At 39.8% G+C, this 26,703-nt stretch overlaps 1 protein-coding gene across 31 annotated transcripts in view; it reads left to right on the top strand.

Moving 5' to 3' along the window:
- INPP4A (inositol polyphosphate-4-phosphatase type I A) overlaps positions 1-26,703 on the top strand; it is a 120,721-nt gene that overhangs the window by 80,381 nt on the left and 13,637 nt on the right. For 6 of the 31 annotated variants that reach the window (XM_050716308.1, XM_050716322.1, XM_050716314.1 and 3 more), the window contains 11 exons: positions 448-556; positions 4,599-4,616; positions 7,236-7,419; positions 8,771-8,989; positions 11,927-12,203; positions 15,273-15,305; positions 19,710-19,882; positions 21,284-21,407; positions 22,280-22,406; positions 24,758-24,898; positions 26,277-26,374. In XM_050716308.1, coding sequence (XP_050572265.1) covers positions 448-556; positions 4,599-4,616; positions 7,236-7,419; positions 8,771-8,989; positions 11,927-12,203; positions 15,273-15,305; positions 19,710-19,882; positions 21,284-21,407; positions 22,280-22,406; positions 24,758-24,898; positions 26,277-26,374 — 1,503 coding nt within the window. The remainder of the gene's footprint in view (positions 1-447; positions 557-4,598; positions 4,617-7,235; positions 7,420-8,770; positions 8,990-11,926; positions 12,204-15,272; positions 15,306-19,709; positions 19,883-21,283; positions 21,408-22,279; positions 22,407-24,757; positions 24,899-26,276; positions 26,375-26,703) is intronic. The other 25 variants (XM_050716329.1, XM_050716318.1, XM_050716335.1 and 22 more) reach the window with 9 other exon arrangements.

The following is a 26,703-nucleotide window of genomic DNA, read 5'->3' as shown; positions in this document are numbered from 1 at the left end:
GTATGCTTTTTCTCTCGAGTCACCATGTAGGGTTATGCAAAATCACACCAGTTTGTTCACATCAGGCTTGTTTCTTCATAAATAATCTAAGTTATCTCTTCTTTTAACACTGATTCCCACTGACCGTGGGCACACACTTGTCCCATGTGTCCATGTGAGCAATTCCAGTAATGGCAGGTTCGGTGTAAAGGCCAATTCTCAAGGCTTCCTTTTCACTGTCACACTTGCAGATGAAGAAATGGAGGACGTGCATTAAAGTAGAGTTCTTTCACCTCAAAAGTACTTGATGGATTTCCAGGGCCTCTAAAACAATACGGGTTTTACATGTCCTTCAAAACATTGGCACAATGCTTTACAAAATTATTTACAGAATAGTTTTTGAATTTCCACAACTGTTTATGTAAAGATGATGAGCTTTCATTTTTAAGTCCTTTTTGTCCATCTCAGATCAGAACTACGACATAGTCACCATAGGAGCACCAGCAGCTCACTGTCAAGGCTTTAAATCAGGTGGCCTGCGGAAAAAGCTTCATAAATTTGAAGAGGCAAAGAAACAGTAAGTAGAAATGTTGTTGTGTCAGCTGATATCTTGCCCTTTCCTAGCAGCCTATGTTCAGTGATTTGAAAAACCATTCCATTCTATGTTTTCGTTGCACCTCATTCAGTAGTTCTACTATACAGTGTGAAGATTGTTCTGTATTTTCTTCCAAAGGAGGTGAGGAAAAAGTTTCCCCTTTATATTACCATATTCGTTTGTTTAACGATAGGTCCTTACTAATAGTTCTTTTAGTGAAATCTTTAATTTTCCTGAATACTTGTTGATTCATTTATTTAGCTACTTTAAGAGTTGGGTTTGAGTTTACCAAACTGTGGCGTAGAAAATTTTCCTTTAGAAGCTCTTCAGCTGCACTACATCATGCTTTCAACTCACAGCTGTGCCTGATGGGCAAAAGCCTCATTGACAATTTGTGTTTATTGCTTTTCTCTTGAGGCTTTTCTATATTCCCTCAATGTTTATGTACAGTTTAGGCTTCTGAATCTGGCCTCACTCTGCTCTACAGGCAGGATACTTGACCTCCACGGTCCTGTCTTCAGGGACTGTCTAGTGATCTCTCTGGCAGTACAACCGCGTGTACTACAGGAAGAGTCAGAAAATGGGAAGGTCACATATACTAAAGGGAGAGTCAGCAGTGTGCCCTTGACGCAGAGAAGGCTAATGGTATCCTGGGCTGCATTAGAAGGAGTGTTGCCAGCAGATCAAGGGAGCATGCCTGAAGAAATGCATCCAATTCTGGGCTCTTCAGAACAAGGAAGGCATGAACATACTGGAGAGAGTCCAACAAAGGGCCACAAAGATGATGAACGAACCAGAGCATCTCTCCTATGAGAAAAGGCCGAGAGATCAGATCTATGGCTGTTCAGCCTAGAGAAGAAAAAGCTCAGGGGGATTTCATCAATGTCTATAACTACCTAAGGGGAGGGTGCAAAGAAGACAAAGCCAGGCTCTTTTCAGTGGTGCCCAGTGCCAAGACAAGAGGCAGTAGGTGTGAACTGGAACGCAGGAGGCTCCCTCTGAAGCCCAGGAAGCACTTTACCATGCAGGTGAAGGAGCACTGGTACAAGTTGCCCTCAGAGGTTTTGGAGTCTCCCTCCTGGGAGATCAAAAGCCGCCTGGAGATGGTCCTGGGCAGCCTGCTCTGGGTAGCCCTGCCTGAGCAGGGGTTGGACCGGGTGGCCTCCAGAGATCCCCTCCAATCTCAACCATTCTGCATTTCTGAGAGACACTGCATGGCGTCCACACCAATCACTAAGGAAAAGATAATACCATTTGGGTCTGCATTAGTTTTGCTGCAGTATGGAGAATTGGAGGAACAACAAGAGCAGCATTATACAGAGTCATTGTAGCCAGGGAAAGGAGAGTTTTATAATGCCCTTCCAAAGAAAGGATTTGTACTCTTCGGAGCTGATCTGCCAAGTGCAGCATTAGTTTTGGCAGCTGATAATGAGTAGCAACATCCTGTGAACATCAGTCAGATATGTACTGGAAAGAAAAGTGCAAAAATATGCCTGGTGTAATTATTCTTAACTTAAGGAGTGTGCTAGGATGGGACTAGGGAAAACTGTAAACCAGGAAACACTGTTAGGCTAGGCTTACTTTTCCCATTCTTTTGACACCACTGTTGCTTTCTGAAATATCTTTCTTCTATTAGGTTAGGTACTTAAGTGGGCCTTACTCCTGCAATATCTAAATTCCCATGTCTTTCTTTTTCTTTTTTTCTCCTCACTCAATAACTGAGCTCATCAGAGAGCTTAATTTCTATCCAGTGCTTTTCCTGTAAGTGTTACTGAACTGTTCTTTCTGGGTCCATTAAAACTGCAGGTTCCATATTTGAAGAATAACATTTCTGTGGTAGTATGCTCAGCAGAAGATTACACAGGTTGTGGGCCCTTCTTCGGCTACCCCGTAGAATCAGTTTGGGGGGAATTTTGTTTCTCCAGCATTCACTTAGAAGACAGGTAACAGTAGTGTAGCAATTTATTCCTAGTCATCTAAAAGCAAGGAGGCACGTATAGTGTATCTATCCAGAGAATCAGAGTAGATTTTTGATGCAGCAGAACAGAGAATCGGGCACTCCATTTCAGCCAGTTTATTCCGTTTAAGTAGGCATTTCTGTCTTGGAGCAGTTGCTGTACTCATTATTTGGGAATGTAGAAAGCACACAAAAAAATGAAGTGCACTCATGTTTGAGGCTAACAGAATACACTGTGAAAGACCTTGTACTGTATAATTGAGCCCTTCTGTCATGAGTTTAAAGTGTAAAACCATCTCTATGGGCTACAAAAAAAAAAAAAGAAAGAAAAGATGAACAAGTGCAAAACAAATTCAGTTAATACAGAAGAGTCTCTTCCATGTGGGTAGGTGTTTAAAAAGAAAACAGTGACACTCCCAACGACAACAGTCTGCAGAAATCTGCAGGTAAAGGCAATGTTTCAGTCAGTTTCAGTCAGGAGTGGTGGAATTCATGTCCTTCATCTTTAGATATCCTCAGTGCAGATGTAAACATCTGAGCTAGTTATCTTGGGTTGCCTCCAGAGTCAGGGGGGGACATGGTAGATACCTGCATGTGGTGGGTCGGCCAAACTCCCAGCCAGCTGCTTGCCACCCTCTTCTCTCCCCAGAAGGACAGAGGGAAAAAACAGGAAATAAACAGGAATGGAAAAGCTTGTGGTTGAGATAAAGACAGGGAGATCACTTACTATCGGAGTACTATCGCAGGCAAAACAGACTTTTACTTGGGGAAAATTAGCTTATTGTCAATTAAAACAGATTCAGATAGTGAGAAGCTGAAAAACAAACAGTAAAGCAACACCTTTTCTCCCCGGTCTCCCAAGGTCAATCTCACTCCTTTGCTGCAGTCTCCTCTCCCCCTGCCCCGAGTGGCTCGGGGCAGGCTGAGGTGGGAAAGGGGTTATATTCAGTAAATTGCAGTTTCCCTCTGCCACTCCTTCCCCCTCATACTTCTCTGCTTCAGAGGGTCCTCTGTGGGCAGCAGCCCTTCAGGAATACCCATCTGCTCCAGCATGTGTGCTCCGCTGGCTGCTGGAGATGTCTGCTCAGGCGCCTGGAGAACGTCCTGCTCTGACCTTAGTGCTTCCTCAGCTGCTACTCACCGATTTTGCTCCCTCCTCCTCTCTCCGCCAGATGTTTTTTTTCACCTTTTCTTACATACATTTTCCCAGAGATGTCACCAGCATGGCTGCGGGGCTTAGCTCTGCCCTGTGGTGGGGCCATTGGAGCATGGGGTGGCCCCTGACCCCTTCTCACAGAGGCCACCCATGCCATGCCCCACCGCCAACAGCGTGCCAGGTAAATCCGATGCACTTCAGTAAGTCCTGTTTCTTACCATGGACTGCACAAAGAGACCAAGACTAGCTAAGGTTATAGGGTATAGGTACATCTAGGTTATAGGTGTCTGAAGCTAGGGTAGTTGTATCTAGTCCTTTAGCTCTGTATACGTCAGTATTGATTTTAAGGCGTATATTTCCAAGAAGTTAGGGTTGGGTATTGCAGGGGGCCCTACTAGCCTAAAACACATCGGGAGTGAGATTCTAATTTGGATTATTGATTAAAAAATGCATTGTATTATGAATGCCATGTCTCGATAGCTAACTCAAGATATGCCAGTAATCTATTCTTTGTACCACTCTGGAGATACGAATTTCATCTTGGCTGTTAATATAAAATACAATTCTAGGATCTCCCTGGTAAGATGGCTCTTTTAATTATTTCTATGCTATCATAAAAACACTATAGTAGAACTGAGTTCCATCTCCTCAATTTCATCGTTATATAGATACCGTTCAGTTCTTTCTCCTTTCATTGGCAAAATTGCGCATACTGCATCCCCAACATTTCCCAAAACAACACACAGTCCCCTGGCAATCGGTGTTTTTTTGCTTAAAAATTTAATCGTATGTACCTGCCTTGTTGAAAAGATGACACAAATATGTTATTTCCCCAAGCATTTGTTTTGTTTTCTGCTTTTGGTATTTGCTAACAATCTGCTAATTTTATTTTGGTTTTTGTTTTTTTTTAGCAGTTATGAGGAGTGTTGGTGAGTTTTCTGTTTCTGAGAGTTCTGTAGAGAGAGCTTATGTTCTTTGGGTTGTTTTATTTTCCTTTTCTTTCTTTTCTTTGTCAGAGATCTGGTGTGTTTTAATGTGTGCAGGGCTTTTTAATGTCATGCATCATGGCATCCCTAATTGTGCTCTAAATAATCATAGCTGCTTTGTAGAACACAATGTGTGAATGAATTTCATTTCATCTGCAATGTTTGCTTATAATGAACAGCTTCCTGGCTCTCTCTGAGTATAAGAAGTTAGAAAGCTGGAGAACAGAGCACGAGGATGTTGTACCTTTTCCTCTGTTATTTCCAGTGAAAACTGCCTAGAGAGAAACCTGCTGCCAGCGATGAAAGATAATTAAGACAATGCTACAGATTTTTGAACCTTTGTAGCAATGGATTGGGCATGGGTTATATTTTTGTAATCCATGTCTGCATTTAAACATTTCCACTTAACTCTTGTTTATTTTTCTTCATGTTGTGGTGCTCAGTGCTATGAAAATGAAACATTACTCGGTGGTTCAACAGTGCAGAAGTTCTCTCTAAATTGCTCGTATTAAAGGTTGAACCCCTAATTCACTGAGCATTTAATCCAGTGTTCCAGCTTCCTGATATTATGCAATGAGAGCTGTTCATTTGAAAAAGCAATTGCAGGTTGGAAGGTGAATTTATGTGAACTTTATGCCATAAAATTTTCCCCCAGTCATCCCAGCAAATGTTTGTGATTGAAGACGTAATAATTCTAAATCAGATCTCAATACGCTGCATGGCCTTTCCTGCCAAATACATCTTTGTGCATGTTGTCCACGTTGTTGTGGAAAGAAATTGCTCAGAGGAATTGTCACTAAGATCACTTGTCAATACAGAGCACAAATCACGTTTAAAGAAAGACCTAAAAGCTAAGATTAATTTGCTGTATAGCATAGCAGTACTGGGCAGTGGTTGTTCTCTGCTCCACTCAGGTGGGTAACCAGAGGGACACAAACAAGGAAACTCTTTCAAGAATCACTTCTGCATTATGTCCTATCCTTGGAAAATGAATCCCCCATCTTTTCCTGTAACAGAGCTCAAACAAGATATGGGATTAAGTTCCCCCTTGCCTTAATACCTATTAAGGGGCAAGAACTGGTATTTGTGGCAATGATTTTGAAGCATGCCTCATGCAACTCTCCTGTATTACCTCACAGAGACACTGCAGAAATGAATGGTATCACTCTAGGAACAGCAGAGGAATTCACATTTCCCAGAGGTAGCGGTCTGAGGCAACTCTGCCTGGAAAAGAAGCTCCTCTCTGTGTAGTCCCTCGGCATTGCTGTGTCCTTCAAGCAGTGCTGAGATTGATGCTCACAGCAGGTTCGTCTGTGCTGTGACCACACTGAAACCATTTGTGAGTGGAAAAAAAAGAGTGTAATTAAGATAATAGGGAATGGATGCTGGTGCTTGATGCCACGTCATGAACGGGCATCACACTTGTCACAGCTGGAGCTGAAGTAAAGGCTTGATCTTCGTATAGCTTTCCCTCCAGGGAAAAAGAGTCTTTTGTCTGGCAAAAGGAGAGGTGGTGGGTGGGTTGGTTCCAAATAGCTGTGCCCTTTTAATTAACTTCAGTTTAAATTAATTTCCTAAGCTAGAAGGCAGCTTTTGTGATTTTTTTTTCTTTTTCCATCAGGTAGGATTAACTCATCCTTTAGATGAGTTAACTACTATCTCCCCATCAGTTAGAGGGAGAGAGTCAACATCTTAGGTTAGGAAAGCAACTTCTGTAGGTGTCTAAACAACATGTGAGCATTCATCCTCTCCACTACCAGGTCTTAGTGGACCTGCAGTGTACCAATATAAAGATATGTTTTACCTCTATAGTTTTATATAAGTTAGTAATATAATAGTTTTTATAATTTCCCTTCCTAGATGGAAAAAGCTAGTTTGTTACAGCTGAGCCTGTAACAGAGTTTTACCAGGTCCCTAGCTTAGTAGAGTGAGGGTGTGCTAACAGAGGCTAAACAAAGGATGGAGGCCTCGGATTAGCCTAGAGATATAATTTGTGTTTGATATATCATAAGATTGATTTTCCTGCTGTAACTCCAGTCAGGCTTGCAATAGAGGGAAGGATATGCTAGCAGAAGGAATTTTTGTTAATACTACCCTGTCTCCATTACAGATCTGGGGGCCATTTCTGTATTGGAAATAGTGCAGATTTTCTTTTCACAGCACTGATAGCTGTGTGGTAATACTGTTTTGCAAACCAGGCCTCAGTGAAGTGTCTGTGTTGTAAGGAGAGGGAGAATGGGGCAAGTTGTCATTGCAAACGCTGGTTCTGTCGCTGACAGTAAAATCTATCTCACATTCTCATCAGCAAAATTGTCCCTCTGGTATACAAGCTCTGCCCACAGTCACTTGGCATAAGGGATTAGTAAATCTGCATCTGCCTTTCAGTAAAGGCAGAGAAAGCTCTAGGATCATGTTCCTGCTGTGCAATTGCCCACTGGCCTTTCACTGTTGATTGCTAGCTTAGGTAAAATTTTGTTGTCTGCCATTAATTCCCCAGCATGCTGCTGTAACGTGTGTACCTCTAGAGCATTTTTCCCCCTTAAATCCATCTTTCTTTTTCAGCACTTCAACAAGTTCCCAGTCTATAATATACATCCCCCAGGACATTGTTAGAGCAAAGGAAATTATTGCACAAATCAACACCCTGAAAACTCAAGTCAGCTACTATGCAGAAAGGCTCTCAAGAGCTGCCAAGGACAGATCAGCTAATGGCCTTGAAAGAACACTTGCCATCCTGGCAGATAAGGTAGGACAATAATACATCTTCACACTGAAGCACACCTTTTTTTAACCCTTCTTTAGTAAATTTTCTTGAAACATTTATTTTACCTTTTCAGTAGTGTATTGTAATATGCGTAGTCCTAAATAAAAAACGAAATCAGACTAGCTTTTAGAATTTGTTGCATTTTATTTGGGTTTTCTCCTACTCTTCACACTCCTTTGCCTTCACCTCCTCTTGAGAGTGCAGTGAAGAGCAATGTCCTCTGTTTGCCTCTCTTCAGTTGTCCTATTCCAGAAATGAGCATTTGTTTGTTTTCTTCTATACACTTTTCTCCATAACCACCTTTTTTTAAATGCCCAAGTCACCTGTCAAGCAGCAGCAACAGGACAAAACTTAAGTATATCAAACTCTTCGTAGTGTTCCACTGGTGAAATAAGGAATAACGGTGACAGCCTTTGCCTGAATTAGTGATGTCAATCAGTTATTTTTTGATAGCTGTTAGCAGAAAACAGACTGAAACGACATCTGAACACAATCTTATTTACAGGGATAAAAACAACTACAGTTTTAGTGATGTCTTCTGTCCCAGAAGCAGATCTGAAGGTTGTAAATGGCAGGAATAGCAGTGACAGATCACCTTGCCATAAATTGTTCCAGTTGAGGGGATATGTATACAGCTTTGTAGACCACAAAAGATAATGTGACCACATGTAAATGTATTAGTTATAGCGTTCACTCTAAATGACTACAGTGTGTATAACTAATCTGTGGGATTTTCTAAAGCTGGACAAAGTGTGTATATATAAAGAGAAGTTTGTTTTCTTAATAGACAAACAGGCCAGAGCCTTTTCATATTCACATAACTTATAGAAATCTTTTGATATAACATTACTAAATAAGGAAGCAGGTTATATTGATTCATGAGTTATAACTTCAACTTTCCTCTTAATTGCTGTGATTTGAGACAGGTTGGTGGGGCTTAAGCATGGTCCGTCTGGTGTGGTAACTATTGTGTGGGCTATAAAAATGTCTGCATGTTGTTCTAAACTTTCATCAAATGCAGGGTGAAGTGCAAATAAAAATGTTAAGAATTGCACATCTATTAGCGAAATTTTCATCAACAGCAAGGCTAGTATAGTAGTACAGACTTCAGAAATGTACCCTTTGTGTTTTGGTACCCCAAATAGTTTTTTAAGGCCATGGTATAACATGATTTAAAGGCACCTCATAGACCCCTAAACAATGGCTATTTTCTTTTATAGGATACTAGTGTGGTTTATTTCTTTATTTCTTTATTTCTGTGAAAGAATGTAGTATAAATTGTATGTAGAATAATAGAAAGGTGTTAAAATTTGAGGGGTTTATTGCTTTTTAGACCCGGCAACTTGTCACAGTCTGTGACTGCAAACTGTTGGCAAATTCAATACATGGACTGAATGCTGCAAGGCCAGATTATATAGCCTCAAAGGCATCTCCAACCTCTGGAGAAGGGGAACAAGTGATGCTGAGGAATGATCAAGATACACTTGTGGCCAGATGGACAGGAAGAAATAGCCGATCTTCTCTACAGGTGGATTGGCATGAAGAGGAATGGGTATGTTTGCTCAGTGGAGTGATGAATATTTTTTCCTATTTTTTTGTTTTTCTCTGTTCTTTTATTTATAATGTTTGTAACTGCTCACCAGATATGCATAGGATTTTTTTTGGAGTATATTTTTATGCATTTTACTCATCTACCGGAGGTACTAGTCAACAAGAAAAGACACTCTCCATCCTATGCGCACTTACTCCTTGGCATGGAGATATAAACTGGCCTTAATAAATAATTCTCAGTCTCCTAAACATCAGAGATCGCTACAATTGGTGCATGTTTTTTTTTTAAGTCAGTTCCAAGGGAAAGTAAACAGCGTTTAAAGTAAACTGACCATACTACAAAGGGCTCTTACACTTCTCCAAAATAAAGCATATTTTGTGTGTGTTAGCTATACAGTTCAGCCTTCCAAACTTTTCTCTGGTTTTATATTCTCATCTAAATATTTAGAACTCGCTGTCCATCTCTGTTTTGATTATGAACAGCTTTTAAAAACTGTTTGCACAAAGAATATAAATGGTTTTCCATACCACACTGCCAATTGAAATGAGACTTGGCCTGTGTAAATTTTGTCATCGTGTAATATAAACAGAAGTAAATTAAATCTCAAAAATAGTCAAGATAAATTAAAACAATGATTAATATTGTGCAATTGCACTTTAGAAATGAGATCCAATTTGTTTTTGAAATGCATCCTTGTTTGTTTTAATTGTTCTGGCATGCTTTGACTTAGAGTCAGACTCAAAATAATGAGATACTAATAAGGCCAATTCAGTTCATTAGATACTAATACAATACAGTAATTTTATCTGTTACTCTGATTTATATAGGAAAAAGACATTTGTATAGAATTATTATGTCATCTTTTTTATTCATAAAGTGTTTCTTGCTATTATTTCAATTAACAGTATAGTTGAAAAGTTTTTCTGCAATACAAAATGGTAGATCATTCTGAATCTTTGTAGGTATTCCAGAGACATTTTAGATAATTTGACTGTGGTGTTTTTACCCAGCTGGACAGCTGAGCTCTACCACAGCTGCTCTGTCACTCTCCCTCCTCAAAGGGAAAGGGGGAGAAAATACAATGGAAAAGTCTCAGGGGTTGAGATAAGGACAGGGAGATCACTCAACAATTATCATCACGGGCAAAACAGACTCAGCATAGGGAGATTAATTATTTATTACGTATTACTAACAAGCTAGGGCAGTGAGAAACTTAAAGCAAACTAAAAACACCTTCCCTCATATCCAGCCTCTTCTCTCTCCTCCCCCTGAGCGGTGCAGGTGAACGGGGAATGGGGGCTGTGGTCAGTCCCTAACACTTCATCTCCTCTGCTTCTTCACAGTCACTCCCTGCCCCTGCTCCACGTGGGGTCCCTCCCACGGGATGCCGTCCTTCCCGAACTGAGCCTGCGGGGGCTGCCCACAGGCAGCAGCTCTTCAAGAACTGCTCCCACATGGCTCTGTACCACGGGGTCCATCCCCCAGGAGCAAACTGCTCCAGCACGGGTCCCCCACGGGTGGGCGGCAGCTCCCCCCAGACCCCCTGCTCCTGCGTGGGCTCCTCTCCACGGGCTGCAGCTCCGGCCCGGGGCCTGCTCCTGTGGGGGCTCTCCATGGGCCGCAGCCTCCTCCAGGCCACATCCACCTGCTCCACCGGGGGCTCCTCCAGGGGCTGCAGCGTGGAGATCTGCTCCGTGTGGGACCCATGGGCTGCAGGGGGACAGCCTGCTCCACCAGGGGCCTCTCCACAGGCCGCAGGGGAACTGCTGCTGCGTGCCTGGAGCACCTCCTGCCCTCCTGCTGCACTGACCTTGGGGGCTGCAGGGCTGCTTCTCTCACATGTTCTCACTCCTCTCTCCCAGCTGCTGTTATGCAGCATTTTTTTTCCCCTTTCCTAAATCTGCTCTCCCAGAGGCCCACCCAGCGTCGCTCCCTGACTTGGCCCTGGGCAGTGGTGGGCCCCTTTGGAGCCGACTGAAACTGGCCCTGACCTAACACAGGGCAGCTGCTGGATTCTTCTCACAGAGGCCAACCCTGCAGCTCCCCTGCTATCAAAACCATGCCATGTAAACCCAATACATATTTGTACATATTGTGTCTTTTTATTCCTTCATCCCATAGAATCCTAGAATGGCTTGGGTCAGAAGAGACCTTAAAGATCATCTAGTTCCATTGCCCTGCCATGAGCAGGGATGCCATCCACTAGATCAGGTTGCCCAGGGCCCCATCTCAGTTCCTTTCAACAGCCTCTATAAAAGTAGCATTTACACTTGCAGAAATAACCACTTTTAAACATAGAGCAGACACACCCACTTTATCTGACTTAACAAGTCTTCGGCCAAATTTCTAAAATGATTTTAAAATATTTTCTGCATTTAGCTAGCTTTTGGGCTCATCCATGTTTATAAGGGAATGCCAGTTTTGTTGTTAGTTTTTTTTTTCCTATCTTATCCTAGCTTTGAAAGGAATGGAGGATGTCAGCTTCTGCTAGCCTTTTGAAGGGAGGAAAGGCTGTCACTGAATTTTAATTGCTCTGGGCCTTAAGGAAATACAACTTTAAAGGAGAAATGTAAACATTTGTCAGCAAAAGTGATTAGGCATTTCCTAGTCAAACATTAGAGTCTAAAGAATAAACAATAGTGCAACTGGAAAAGCGAATAAATGGCGAAGGAAGAGGCACTTAAAATTGTTCAGCAAATTTACTTTGAAAATAGTTTTGCAATTTACCACTCATTGATTTTACTACATGTTGCTGACTTGCTCGTATATGTTATCTACATATACAGAGCTTGTGTGTGCACAAATGTAAGCATGATAGCCCAGAGGAAACTTTGCAGAGGAATTGGGACTGAAATCATTGGAGGAAATATATTGCCAAGGGATTTGTTACCTAATGTCTCTTCTTATTAAATTGAGAAAGGAATGTTTTCTTTTAAGGAGAAAGTTTGGTTGAATGTTGACAAAAGTCTGGAGTGTATTATACAGAGAGTGGACAAACTTCTCCAGAAAGAGCGCTTGCAAAGTGACAGCTGTGAAGATGTTTTCCAGTGCGACATCAGCTGTACTAGTAAGAAAGGTAATCGTGACACTCGTGCCTACTGGATAAATCCAGAAGATTTAAATGAGAGCTCATCATCCTTACCACCACCATCATCATCCTCACCACCACCATCATCCACACCATCCTGTGCATGCCATTCTCTCACAAAGACAAGTGCGTATGCCAGACACTGCTTCTCACTGCTGCTCTCTCGCTGTGCGCTGGCATCATTCCTACGCCTGTTACATCCTTCCATGTGTTTTTAGTTCGGTGGTGTTGTTAGGCACTGACATCAGGCAGAGAGGGCTGGTGGCGTACGTGGAGCTGCTAAGCCCGTAACTTACTTTGAAATTGTGATCCCACTGAAATCATTGCTAAATCTCCTACTGATGACAGTGACATTTGGGTGTCTTAAGCTAGTAAAGCAGAGGTTTGGGTTAGCATGTGTAGCTTTTCTCTTGGCTTCAGCTTCTTTGCGGCAGTCAAAGCTTATAATGGTGAACCTCTATAAAAGATTAAAGAAAACATGAGAGAAGTGCAAATACTACTGCAACATGAATCATCCCAACTGAGCAGCCAAAGTGTAGGAGGGGAGCCAAGTAGTCCCATTTAGACTGAACTCAACTTGCATGAACCTACCGGAGTTTAACCCAAATTATCAAAAGCTGTAGTGCTGAAGGACTCAGTTAGACTTCATGTAACTGGAAAGTAAGAATTGGCAGTGCAAGCTCTCAGTAGAATAATCCTAACAAAAATTGAAGTAAAGTGGATGCTGTATTAAATGCAGTTGCATATTACCATGAACATGCGAATGAGAGGGACCCTTCTCAGTTTAAGGCAGCCTTGCATTAAATATCACAATAATTTCATTTTTATATGTACTTCTTTGACTTACTCTCACATTCATTACATGTGGTCACTATGATGTGACCGCTTAATAGAGCAGGTATGCCAAATTAAGCTCTAGCAAGATTGGTTTGTGTTTTCATTTCCGTCTGTTTTGTCTTATGTTTGATGGACCTTTGTCCCTTAGTGTCTGTCTGTGACTTCACGTCCATTCCATTGGTAATGTTGCAGAAAAGTTAGAAGGCAATACCTTTAAGAAAAAGAAAACAAGAAGAAAGTTAAAATAAATGTTTAAATATCCTTGTAAAGCTCTTGTTACATGTTAATGTATGTTTTGCTTAGTATTTTAAATGACCATATTTTTCTAGATTAGACTGACATTTTTGTGTATTATAAAGGAGAGCATAATAGGAGAGTTGGCTCTTGTTTCAGAATGTGTTCTCTATTAAACTTTGACTAAGTTTGTTCTAGCAGTTTGACACCTTTAAATGCTTTTATTTGCTGGCTAGTTTATATGAAGTTTGGTATGTATTTACATGAAAGTTTTATCGGTAAACTTCAATGTACCTTCATATCAATGATTACCAGTTTTGCATTGTTAATATTAAAAAAAAAAAAAAAGGAAAAATCTGTTGTGAGTAATATCAGAAGCTTTTCCCAAGGCAATTCTATGCTGAAAGCATCTTAGAATAATCATTTTCTTTCCATTTACTCAACATTTTCAGTCAATCTTACATCTGCTCAGGATCTTGATACCTATGCAATATTAAAGCGGTATCAAGCTTTAAAGCTATGGGGCTTGGTGCTGTTTCCCATTGCTACCTAAGCATAAGGGCTAAACCTGAAGTCTGACTGTTGGCCAGTATTGAGCCAATGTAAAAATTCCTGGAGAGGCAATCCTGTTTCTTAGGTACCTGGTCTTAATGAGGAATTTGAATTGCACATGGGAAGTTTACTGTAAGGCCAGAGTGAGCCAAGTTCTCAATCACATTCTCATAAGATTTTGTTCCTAGTCAATAGTCAGTATTTTTGACAGAGGAACAGGTTCCTATGGAATAAATAAATAAATAAATAAATAAATAAAGTTTTGCATTGACTCCACACCAAACCTGGCCTCTAATTCCCTTTCTGTGTCACTTTCCACAACTGGTCGCAGGAAAAATTGAGAGACAAAGAAGATCCTTTCTCTAAGTTTAGAATCAGAAAAATTTAAAGCTTTTCCTTCTCATATATTTAAAGAACTAACACTTTTTTGTTAGTAATTCTGAGTTTTGAATAAATGACACTGAATAGATAGCAGCCAGAATTTATTTTTTTAAACAATGTAAGAAACAACAAATCAAGATAGAACTGATAGAGACCAGAATGTTATTGTAATACTCTAGATCATCTCTCTGTAAATGGATTATTGTAAAAGAAAATACTGCCTGAAATAGTAGAAAGAAGAGTTAAGGGATTTTGTTTGTTTTGTTTGTGTTTTATTTTATTTTATTTTATTTTATTTTATTTAGAGGCATAGGTATTCATTACTAAAATTGCATGGGATCATATAGCATCTTTAATGAATATGAGTTTTAATTTACTGAGAGGTTATCCCAGATTGTAAAGCTCAGCTGATTGCCCTAGTGCATAAAATTGAACGTGATATTTCTGTTGTTATTTTGGAATTCATAATTCATTGAGTAGTGAATCCAGATATAAATAGGAGAAGTTTAAATCTTGCCAGTTTAATAAACTATTTTTCATGAATGCAGGTGTATGCAGGGTATATATTATCCTTTTACTCTTTGCACTGCACTGTAGTGTTTTTTCATCTGAGAGCCTGTTCTTCCCACTGAAGTGAGTGTGACACACTTACAGGCTTCACTGGTGAGGTTTCGGTCCTCAATATACAATCTAATTTTTGTGTTACCTTTCTTAGAAATTGTATAACAGAGATGTGTCTAAAATAGCACGGTAACGATTCTCTATTACTCTCGCAGTGTGGGTGCCTTAATGCCTTTTTCTGTTAAGTGCATTGAATTTACTGCTAGTCTTTTGCTATTCTGTTTAGCAGCCTTTCAGCCAGCTTATTCTATAATTGCACTAGACCAGTGGTTCTCAAATTGTGCCCTGTGGATCTCTGGGGATTGGCAGTGCACTCACTGGTAATCCACAGAGAACTCCTGAGCTAGCAGGTACTGGCTTTCCTCCAAGTCCCCATCCTAGGGTCTCTCTGATCAGAAACAGTGGAGTGGAGGAGGCAGCCCACGCCCTCGGGGCCCACAGGTATCTGCTGAGCTCCTGTTCACTCAGCGAAAGTGTTTGAGAACCCTGGCATTGAGCATTTGAGTTGCTTATGTTGAGACTGTGTTGCCGCTCCTTAATCATGCATGTTGCCCCTCCATTTCTGTGCAGATTGCAGCCCCGCTCCGGAAGAATCTGGCCCAGGTATGTGCATTCATGGCTTCTGCTTCTTCTGAAAATTGCAAGTTTTTGTTCGTAATTTACAACTGAACAACTGCCTTGCTGTTAAGAATGACCATTTTCAAATGGTAAAGCTCTGCAATATCACATGACCTACCTAAAGATACCGAGAAGCGATTATTTACCCATATAATAGTGCAAGCAGGTATCTGGTAACTTCTCAGCTGTGGGAGAACGCTTGTTAATGGTCACTTCGGTTTCTCCAGTTGACATGTTTTAGCAAACTAATGCGGGTGACAATGATTTTCCAAATGTCACTGAAGTCCGTGAGGGTCTGATCTTAATGATCTTTCAGACATGTCCTTTCACATGTGCTGTTGAGCTTGCCTTTCTGAATGAGAACTCGAACAGAACACGGAGCAGTCAAGAAGAGTGATGGTACAAACCAATCAGTATCAGGCACTGCAAATCTAATGTTTCAGAATACAGAATTTAGAAGACTTTCCTCATGCTGTTAGTCTTTCCTCTCTCATTGTGCTTCTGTACTTTGGTGTTACAGTTACAAGGTCTCCCAGCTGGATGGCTGTAATTTCTCCCATTTCAGAGTGGCTAATTTGAGTTCTGTGAAGGTTCAGTCTTCGAATTGTTACAGCGTGGGCTCCTGGGTTTAGTGAAACCCATGGGAAATAAAGCCCCGGTGCAGGTGTGATTTTCATCTTCAGAGAGACAATAATGAATAAAATTCATTATGCACTAACTTTTAGTTCTTGGAACATCCTTTTAGTTTTCACAAAATAGGAATGTGGTACATAAATGAATACTGAGTTATTTTTAAGATTAAAAGGAGTCAGGTTACCCCAGCTGGGTACCCAGATGTACCCAAAACTGGAGCTTAAACATAAGTGGCCGAGGCTGCAGTGCAGTGAAGCACTTAGTGCTTGCTTCCCTCTGAAGTCAAATGTGACATGACTGTGTGCTTAAGTGGGTTCTCAATTACTCTTTGCTGGATTAGGGCTAAGCAATTCATTTAGTAAGTAAGCAATTTATTAAATAAATATTTCACTTTTTTTTTTTTTTTAGAGGTGAGTCCTTGCAAGCCTGACCTAAATCTAAGGGCAACTGCAGGTGCCCAGTACTTTGATTTACAGTTGATAGTTGTTTGGTTTTTTAATATGAAAAGGCTCAAGATATCTTTTCAAGGCTCTGGAGGCCAGTTACTTTAATAATGATATTGTTGTTCTGGGGAAGAGAGACTCTTGGGGGTGGGAGGAAGCAAAAGCTTTTCCCACCTGCTATTAGATATTTCCTTTATGTAGACATATGTATTAGGATTTCTTATCACATTGACATTACTTATCCCTCACCTTTGGACAGTGTATAGTCAGAGAACTTCCAATATGTGACTTTGTAGACTTTCCCAGCATTTCTTTTATGTATGTATTTATTTATTTATAATGACACATTTCAAAGAGTACATGAAGGTATGACTTCTGTCAGCAGTGGTCATAAGAAAAGCAGCAAAGATTTACAGGGTCACATCTGGCCCTTATTTAGTGGGCAGAATTTAGTTATAGCTGCCTGAGTGGAAACTACAAGATTTGTCTTTAATGTACAATGTAAAACACCTAAAGTAAATGACAGGCTTCCTGTCGGTTTGCCTATTGCCAGTTTTTTAACAAAATAGCTTTTAGCATGAAGTAGAAACTTCTGATTAAGAAGTGGGGCTTGTGTTCAGGATATATCAACAGTTAGCTTGGATCAGATCTCTGTCTGTTTTAAATCTATAACAGCTTGTTGAATCTTCATCGTTTCAGGCACTTTGCCAAATCGTTCTACGTATGGTTCTGCACGAGGGAGTGTATAAATAGTTTTAAAATGGTCTGGTCATCTCACAGAACATAAAAGCAGATCTCAGAATGGATTTCATATTAGAATTAGTGCCTCATGGTGTTTAAAGATGCCATTGATTGATTAGATAGAAAATATTCTTTTTCTAAATATTCTCTATATTTCTATGTTCTCTAATAAAAGTTTTGTGAGGTAAATTACAAGCAGTAGACTGAAGAAAGGTGGAAAAACCCAAGTGAGCACTTGCAGTCCTTTCAAATTTATTTAAACGCTGTCAATTAAATATTTCAACCTGATTTGAGCCTGAATATAATTCCTTCGATTCTTGTTTACTGTTAATGGCAGCTACCATTGAGCAAGCAGTTAAAAGCAACACGTGACACCTCTGTGAAGCAGTGTTTAGAATTTTGTAGACTGACAAGGACTTATTTTTTTCATGGCCAATATCTGAAACCAAGAAATGGATGCTTTTTGCTCATTCCCTTAGATGAGCCATTGCATTGCATGTGAGTGCTGGGATAAGAAAGCATCTAAAGATTGCTTTCTCTTCAGGCATGCAGTATATCACCAGTATACTTTGTGATTACCACAGATAAACTTATCTTTCAAACAAAGTGCTGCCCCGCACACTACAATCTTAGATCTCCACTGAGTTAATAACTACATGCATGTATGTGTATCCAGGCAATGAAATGATGATGTTCTAGATGATCTTTTCAGTTCTTTCTGTCAGTTTTACACATTTATACAAAAGCTCTTAAGTGTAGTAAGAGAAATGCTCTATTAGTATCATTAGTATTCATTGTGATATGATATCATTGATAAACATTGATATTCATTACTTAAACATAAACATTGATATAAAATGTAAACATTACATAAACATTGATATTCATTGTGATATGATATGAACTAATGATATTAGTATTATTAGTATTAGTATCATCTGTACTTTGCTTTATAATTATTTACAGGTCCATGTTACAGTGTCTGTTTTATTTTGAGAGAAGAACAATTAATAGAATAGAAAAGCTGTAATTCCTTACCTGCTCTTTTGATGTTTCCTGCTTTCTTTGTGGCAGTGGAACAGAGCCAAATAACTTCCCCTTTGTGTAGTTTGTAGGTATTGCTATGCAGTTTATCTACCACATAACAAAAAGGATAGTTCTGTTAATCTTGTCAGTTATGTTTTTGTTAGCCAGTTTCCAAAGTTCCCTTTGTGGCTGGTTATCAAAAAATATATATATATGTATATTAAAAAAAATTTTATATATATATATATTACTAGCTCTTAGTCCAGTTGTTGAGTTAAAATCACAAATAGCTTCCTTTCAGGGGCTTGAACTGACTCCATTCATGAAGGTTTTGATCTGTACATTGCCTTGTTTGTACAACCTACCAGGCTGGGATCACACATCTGCTGTTTGTGGTGCTTTTTAAATATAAAACACAGTGTCCTTTCCATTAAAAAGAAACGTGTTCTTCTCTTTCAATGTTCTTTACATTCAAAAGAGCACATTTTCCATTCTGTTTTCTTTTTATATTGCAGAGAGAATGCATTTTGATACAGTATCTGAGTAATATTTTATACAGTAATGGAAATAGGTTTTAAAAATTGGTGGTTGATTGAGACAAAAGATGAAAGAAGGAAAGAAAAGAAATTGAGCCTATTGGATATTTTAAAGCAGCCCAGTCCCTTCAGGGAGAATGAATGGCACAGTGTTTGGGGTACTAAAATAGGACTTTGGCAACCTAATTTCATTTCTTTGCTTCCTGTGTAGGACCTTGAGCAGAGTCACTCTGGGACATATTTCACGTGGTTCAGTGCAAGTCAAGCTCATAAATACTTCAAGGATCTGGCCAGCTCCCATCTAAGTTACTGTTCTTAGTGTTTCTTGCTAGCTAGCTGTAGGCCTTCAAAGCCACTCAGCCCAGCAGACAGGGCACATGTAAAAGAGTACCTACACAAGTTTTCACCTCTTTACTTTATTACTCCTATGCTGCAAATGGAGAAAAGAGTTGCCTTACCTGACTGAAAATAAATATCTTTAAAATTGTGAGGCAGTTGATTGATACACCCAAGTCCACAAAAGGTTCAAAGGCAGAAATATCTGGGAGAATTCTCATTCATAGAAATGGCCAAACAGATGTTCACTGTATCTGTTTTCCGATGGGCTCCATACTGTCTGTCAATGAATGCACTGTGAAAGGGTGTGTTTGAACATGTACACACAGTTCTGTACACTTGTGTGTATAGATATTCATCTTTCTGTTATGCTTTCCAAATCAGCTATTGTATGGCCTGTTCTGCGGGCACAAATCTGGGAGCTACTGCATGGCCGGGAAAGTCATAACAGCCTTAGAGAGTGAAATTCTCCATGTTTTCCCTGTGCAATATCCACTCTGTAAGATTAATTATTAACAAGCAGGGAGTAGCCAGCCAGCCAAAATAAAATGAGCACCACATGTGGATTATCAATAACTTTTACTTGCAATGGGAAGTTTCTTCTTAGTGTATGTTTTTTTTTTTTTTTTCAAATAAAGTACTTACAGTGCTGTTCATTTTTTTCTTTCAACCAGGTGAATGGAGCGAAGCTCTTTATCCCTTGCTGACAACACTCACAGATTGCGTGGCCATGATGAGTGACAAGGCAAAGAAAGCCATGGTCTTTTTATTAATGCAGGACAGTGCCCCAACAATAGGGCTCTGCCTGAGTCTTCAGTATCGCAGGGATGTTGTCTTCTGCCAAACTGTAAGCAAGCAAATTTGCAGGATTTGATTACACTAGGACCTGTGCTGGGTTTTTATGAAATATGAAAGATGGCTATTTTCAGAATTTTTCAGATCTGTTCTTAACGCTGTGATCTCCTCTCACAGACTGTGCTATCCTCTCCTTATTGGTCACTTACATGCATTTCGCAATATAAAACTTAAATGTTCCCTGGAATATATATTCCCAATTTCAAAACAGATTGTGACAGAAATACTGAAAATTCTCCTGTGTAAAGAAACAACCTTTGTCATCCAGTGCCACCAAACTAAAACCAAAAGTAAGATGTGATGTGAGAGAGGTTGAAAAAAGAAAAAGTCCCATGAGCAGAGAGTGTACTCCTTTGGTTACCTTCTGTTGTTTTCAGCATCAAGAAAACCAATAGGACCAGCAGTCTCTAAGGAGGAGAGAAGCGGGGAGGGATGAGTGCTGAGGTTTCTCTAAAAGTTCTGTTTCTGGGCCTACTGGGGTCTCTTTTGTGTCAGTCACTGACTAGCAGATGTCTGTAATAAAAAACCTTCCACACCTCATCTGCCCACTACGCTTCTGCAGTGTGTCTACTCCCTGTGAGATTAATATCTCATTCATTTATTTCAAACAACTTATCTCTTGGACATTGTTTGGTAGGGTTATTGTCCCAAAACATATCTCATAAATTCAGAGAATTTTCCTATACAAAGCCCACTTCATAACACAGCTATTTTTTTTAACTCAGCGCATTGAATATGTTTACTCATCATAAATATAACTTTAGTCCTTCCTTTCTGGAAGTCATATCCCTGTGTACGTAGCATCTGGCAGTCACCTTGGAAATTCCTTTGTTGACAGAAAGGGTGAATTAAAAATAGTACTAGTTTTAGATCTTAGTACCGATCTTAGTACTAGATCAATCTAAGAGCCTTGTGTAGAATATCTCATAACACTACAGAGTTTGAATCTTTGCATAATGCAAACAGACATCACATTTTTAAGCTTTCTTAAAATATCATTTAAAAAAACCATTTATTCATGCTATCAACGTTTGTGCCTTAGAACTGGTAGTATTGCTTTTCCATCTGTAACTAAAGTAATTCTCCAAGGAGACTCTTTTGTAATTCATAAGTTGTAGATTCCAATACAAGTGGTTGTGTCAAGAAAACAAATAGCAGCAAGTCCACCTTGGAAGAGTTTGCGAGATGAAGGCAGTGTGCCCTAAATCAGTTTTTATGAGTGTTTTGATTTTTGTTGGTTGGCTGTCTCTCTTTAGCTGCAAGGAAAGAAAGAGTGTCATTTAAGGTAAAAGAGCATCAGTCTGACAGATTTTATGGCACCTCTTTCTTATGTGCAGTGTTGTTTCCATTTGGGGCTGAAGAGCCTTTTTTGTCTTTGTTTTCTCTCCCGCAGCTGACAGCTCTCATTTGTGGTTTCATTATCAAGCTGAGGAACTGCCTGCATGATGATGGATTTCTAAGACAACTCTACACCATTGGCTTGCTGGCGCAGTTTGAGAGCCTGCTGAGCACTTATGGTAAAGGCACAGGGCAAATGGGAGATAGCAGCTGTTGAGTCAGCAAATTCTGCTTTAAATTGGCTACAGCAGAACATGAGTGTTTGGTACAATCTGCAGCTCAGCTACACAATGGTTTTGAAAATTGAAATGCAAAACCAGATTATGTATGGGGTATGTAATTTGCTAACAACTCCGAATTCTTCACTTTTGATTGAATTACTTCTAAAAAATAAAATGAACTTGCCTTATGACATAATAAGGCCAACGCTTAAAAAATAATTTTGATTATTTTTAAAACAAAGAAATGGAGTAAAATTCCAGTAAGCTGGGAGAAACTGTGCACAAAATATGCTTTTTGGATTTTCTTTGTAATTTTTCTTTGTAATTTTCTGTTGTAATCCTACAGTACAATGTGAGATTGAAGAGAGAATACAAAAAGGGAAAGTACTTCACTAGTACTGTTCTTGTGTCAGGATAGCTATCTGGATTCCAGTTAGGGAATAATGTACTGAACAAATCTGGAATACCTTGTAAGGTACTGCAGTACAGTATGCCAAAAACAGATTTCCAACACAAAGGATGGCATGTCTGTGACAACGCAGGGAAGATCTTACTAGCATTGTCTAGATAAGAAAATCAGTGTGCAGTCTACATGAAGGACAGTAGCCTGGACTGTGCTAGATAATTGGTGTTTTCTAACCTTGGTAAACTCATAAAGTCAATCATGCCATCGTCTGCAGTCTGTAGACCACGGAGAAGTCATGGGCTCCCTAGCCTCTTCGTCCACAGAACTTCATGAGATCGATGACCTACAGCCTTAATCAAATCGATAAAGGGAAGTTGTACATAACAACTAGTGATTACGATCCACTTTTTCCTGTTTGGTTTAGGTGAGGAGCTGGCAATGCTGGAGGACATGAGTTTGGGAATCATGGACTTGAGGAATGTAACCTTTAAAGTAACTCAGGCAACATCAAGTACATCTACTGACATGCTGCCAGTCATCACTGGAAATCGGTAAGAAAAAATGGGGAGGGGAGAAGTGGGGTGGGAATGCAGAAGGGAGAAGTAATGATACTGTGCTTAAAATTCAAGTGAATTATGAGCTTCGAAACCATGCTGTATATTCCCTCAGAACTTTAGAGAAATGTCATGAAGCTGACTTACCGTTTTTACTGATGCTTCATTTTTCAAGGAGTTAAGCTGAAATGGGATATATGGCAAAGCTCAGACTGACAGTATTGTTCTACAAATAAATATAATCTCAACCTCGCCTTCTATAATCACAAGACAGAAGTATACAATCTTTTCTTAGGCACTTGTGCTGTTTCTAGATTTCAGACTGACTTTTGAGGCTGATCTCGTCTGAAATTCACTGGTGTTGATAAGTTAGTCAGTGCTTTACTGTGTGCCATTGACTAACGGGTCACCATTAGCACAGTAGGGCATGAAATGTCTATCAGGCAGTTGATGAGCTGCTGTTGAGGCTTATTTAGCATCAATTTCTAAACTATCAGGACCAAACTGGATTTAATGTATAGATGCTTGTGAAACACAAGACTGCTTCTCGTTTTGGCCACTTGTCTGAAAAGGGCTGTTTTCAAGTTTGAGCTTGAAAGCAATTAAAAAAAAAAAAAGTCTGTCTGAAGTAACAAGCATCCACATCCTTTTGTAGCATGAGGGTGATCTGTTACAGCTTTATTGTGATGGGAAGCTTTTACAAGTCTCACTTTCATCAGGCTGCTCAGCCTGCTTATCAGCTGTCCTCACACTGGCTTCTGAGGTGATGCTGATGGGTGCCTGCAGGAGAGCTCTTGCCCAGAGGAAGCTAGTTCACAGATAGGGATGAATGGATGCGAGGACAGTTGCCTCACGGAAGTCAGAGTTGTAATGTTTTAATGTTTCTGTGTTTTAGAGTCTTTAGAATCTTTTAGTTTTTAATCTGATTTCTGGGGGAAATAAGGCTTATTCGATTACAGTTTGGTGTGACGAGCTCCACTGAAGCTCTGCCCAGCTTCATCCACATATGAAAAACAGCTAGAATTCTCTAAGATAAGAACTTTAAGAGAAACTTAATTAAGTTTAGGTTAACATGCAATGAAAAGTGCACTAGCTGAAGGAGGACTGCAGTGAAATCATGTATGTAACAGAAATTGATGAGACCGTTGAGAAGGGCTGAGAGTTGACAGAAAATCCTGTTCAAAGAAATTTTTTTTCTTTAAAACTTGCTGTCAGCCGTAGGACACAAATCAGTAGGAAACCAGTCTCCACTAGATTCAGGCCTTGCTTATTATTTTGCTTTAGAGATTTTATCCTAGAAAGAAAAGAAAAAAATCCTGCTTATTTATTTTGGTTCAAACTATTGGAAGCTTTAGAGTCAGAGGTGAAAACAGGCTTTTTGCTTTCAGACACACTCCAGGATTTGTACCTCCATCCAACGTAAACGTGGGACAGGCCAATTTTGATTACCTTGTTATACTTCCCAGAGCTCTTCTGCTATACTTGAAAGCATATGCTGTACTTGAGAGTGCTGCTGACAGTGTCTTGTGAGCAGAAAAATGGTCGTAGGAATGTTGGTTGCACTGTAAGGACTTGGACTTGGACTGCTGCTGTTAGGTTAGTGCACAGCACTCAAATCATAGTAACTTTTGTCCTTGCAATCCCTCAGCCTATAGCAGATGTAAGGTAATGTGACTTGCCTTAGTATGCCCTTATGTTATGTGTGAAGGTAAGTTGCATTACCTCACATTTATCAGGAGATAGAGCATTCACATTGCTCTTTGCTGTAGCTCAGCAGACCCAAGGTAACGTGCTGTGCAGCAAGAACAGGCTTGTAGGTCTGAGTCACAAGGTTCCATATCAGGGCTTGTGTTAGCTCCCCCTTCAACTTACACTTGGGTCACTCCTGTCATTGCCTCTGTCCTTCAGCTATGAAATGTCAACGCTACTTACCGTATCCAAAAATGTATCCTTCTTTGCACGGGCATCATCACCAGCCTCTACCACTTTAAAATCAAATACGCTTTACTCTTGATGAGACAGAGACATGACAAAAATTGGCTTTTTTTACCCAACTTGTATGAGAGCTGCAGTATTAAGGAGAAGAGCAAAATCAGCTTTTATCCATAATTGGCAGATCTGATTGAAATGTCCATGATGACATAAAATCAACATTGCAGGTTGTTGCTGGTTTGGGTTTGAGCTAGAATAGCTTGTCTGACTAGGAGCAAGTTGTAGCAGTTCTTTTAAGTCCTCAGCCTTGACCGATACTTATTTTTTTAATAACTGGGTTACATTCTGGATGTTAGCCCATTCTCAGAATGTTGCTTTTTGATCTGTATGTCTAATATCTGTTTCTTTATTCACAGTGATGGATTTAACGTGAGGATCCCTTTGCCAAGCGCCTTGTTTGATTTACTGCCGCGAGAGATTCAAAGTGGCATGTTACTGAGGGTTCAGCCTGTTCTTTTCAATGTGGGAATCAATGAGCAGCAAACCCTAGCAGAGAAGTAGGTATTCATTCATGCAAGCTTGCCCTTAATGGCAGTTCAGCATTCTCTTCTGATGGTAGTATATCTCTGTGGCATTATACTGTTGCATTGTTAACAGCAATTTGGTTTCTCCTCCAATACAAAAACAAGGGAACATTAAACGAAAATGGCAAATTCGAAACAAACAAAAGGAGATACTTCACATGGCACATGGCTGTGGAGCTCCTTACCTCATGGGTTTGTGTCTAGTACAGGTTCAGAAGTGGATTTACAGAAGAGGAGATGTATCATGGGCTGTTTAACACCGAGGTGCTGCTTGTGACCTGAAACCTCTATGAGCAGTAAATCACTAGAGGCTGGGATTATTCTGAGTATCGTTGTGTATTTGCCCTTGTGCTTCTGCATTCTCCTCTAGACTTCCTCTTCTGGAGGAAAACTGTCAAAAAACAGGATATTGGGCTAGATGGACCTTTGTTTTAATGTATTGTTGCAGGTTTTACATAATGCAGCACCGCTCTAGTAAAGCTGAACAATGTAATCACGTAACAGTTTTTGTAAGGGAAACTCCAGTTCTGGAATAGCCACCAGAGCTTCCCTTTGTTATGGCCATATCTTTAAGAAACACGTTGACAGATCCTGCTTTAATGGAGAACTCCGTGAAGTCAGGCACAGGCATATTGTGGCAGCAGGATTGTGCTGACAACTAGAAAAATCTAACTGTGGCATTCCAGGACTTACTTTTGCCTACAAAAGAAGCTCAAGGTGACTAGCGTAGCTGTAGATGTCAACACCATGTGCATGCTTATATGCTTGTATGTGTATATATGTATGTACATATACATACAAGTATATATATAGTTAGGTGAGTTGTATCACAGCATTGATGACTATTTATTACATAAACATTTTATCACTCTTGGATCCATATTTCTCATTCACATGTCTGAAATCATGTGATTAAGCCTGCGTCCTGATGCCATGGTCATTATTAGTTTATGAACTAAACTGATAAGTCAAAATTCAAAGTCAAAGGTTATGAACTAAACTGGTAAATCAAAATTCAAAGTTTGAATTTTGGCAAAATGATTTACCAGATGGGCATTTAGTATTGAAAGAGAGATACAAAACCAAAAGTGTTTTAAGTATTGTTTTCTACGAGGTTTTTCTTTCTGCCTTTCTTCCCACTTTTCCCCTCACACCCAAGTATTTTCTTTTTCTGGAGTGAATCGCTGCAACTCCTTTCTTTTATGCTTTACTTTGCATGTAAGTGTTTAGGAATTTTGGGAGATGAATCTTTGAACTGTTTTCTCATAGTTGTATCGCAAAGTGAAGTTGTTTTGAAGAAAAGGAGAAGGATTACCTTATGTTTAACTATTCCCTTCTTCACCTTTTAAAGGTTTGGAGACACCTCACTGCAAGAAGTAATTAACATGGAAAGCTTAGTGCGGTTGAATTCGTATTTTGAGCAGTTCAAGGAAGTTTTGCCTGATGATTGTAAGTATTTGATAATCCACAGCAAATTTGGCTGAACAGCAGTTCAGGCTGATGTTCTTGTTTGCTTGCTTTGAGTTAGGTGCTTATACGTTGATGATAGGCAGAGTCAGTAACCTCCAAGAAATGATGCGACTCTATTTTAATACATTAGTACTAAGTAGAGTAAATTCAATTTTTTTTTGAAGTTCAGTCTGATTAACTTTCCTTTTTTAAATTTACTTTTGTACCTAAGTGGCATTATGTATTGTATAAACATACAGATAGTAAGATACTGTGAGGGGAAGGCAAAAATGTGACAGGTCATAGCAGCAGCACTTCTATGTGCAGTT

Source organism: Cygnus atratus, chromosome 1 (assembly GCF_013377495.2).
Source record: "Cygnus atratus isolate AKBS03 ecotype Queensland, Australia chromosome 1, CAtr_DNAZoo_HiC_assembly, whole genome shotgun sequence".
Classification (NCBI taxonomy): Eukaryota; Metazoa; Chordata; class Aves; order Anseriformes; family Anatidae; genus Cygnus; species Cygnus atratus.
This window is presented reverse-complemented; position numbering and strand designations above follow the sequence as displayed.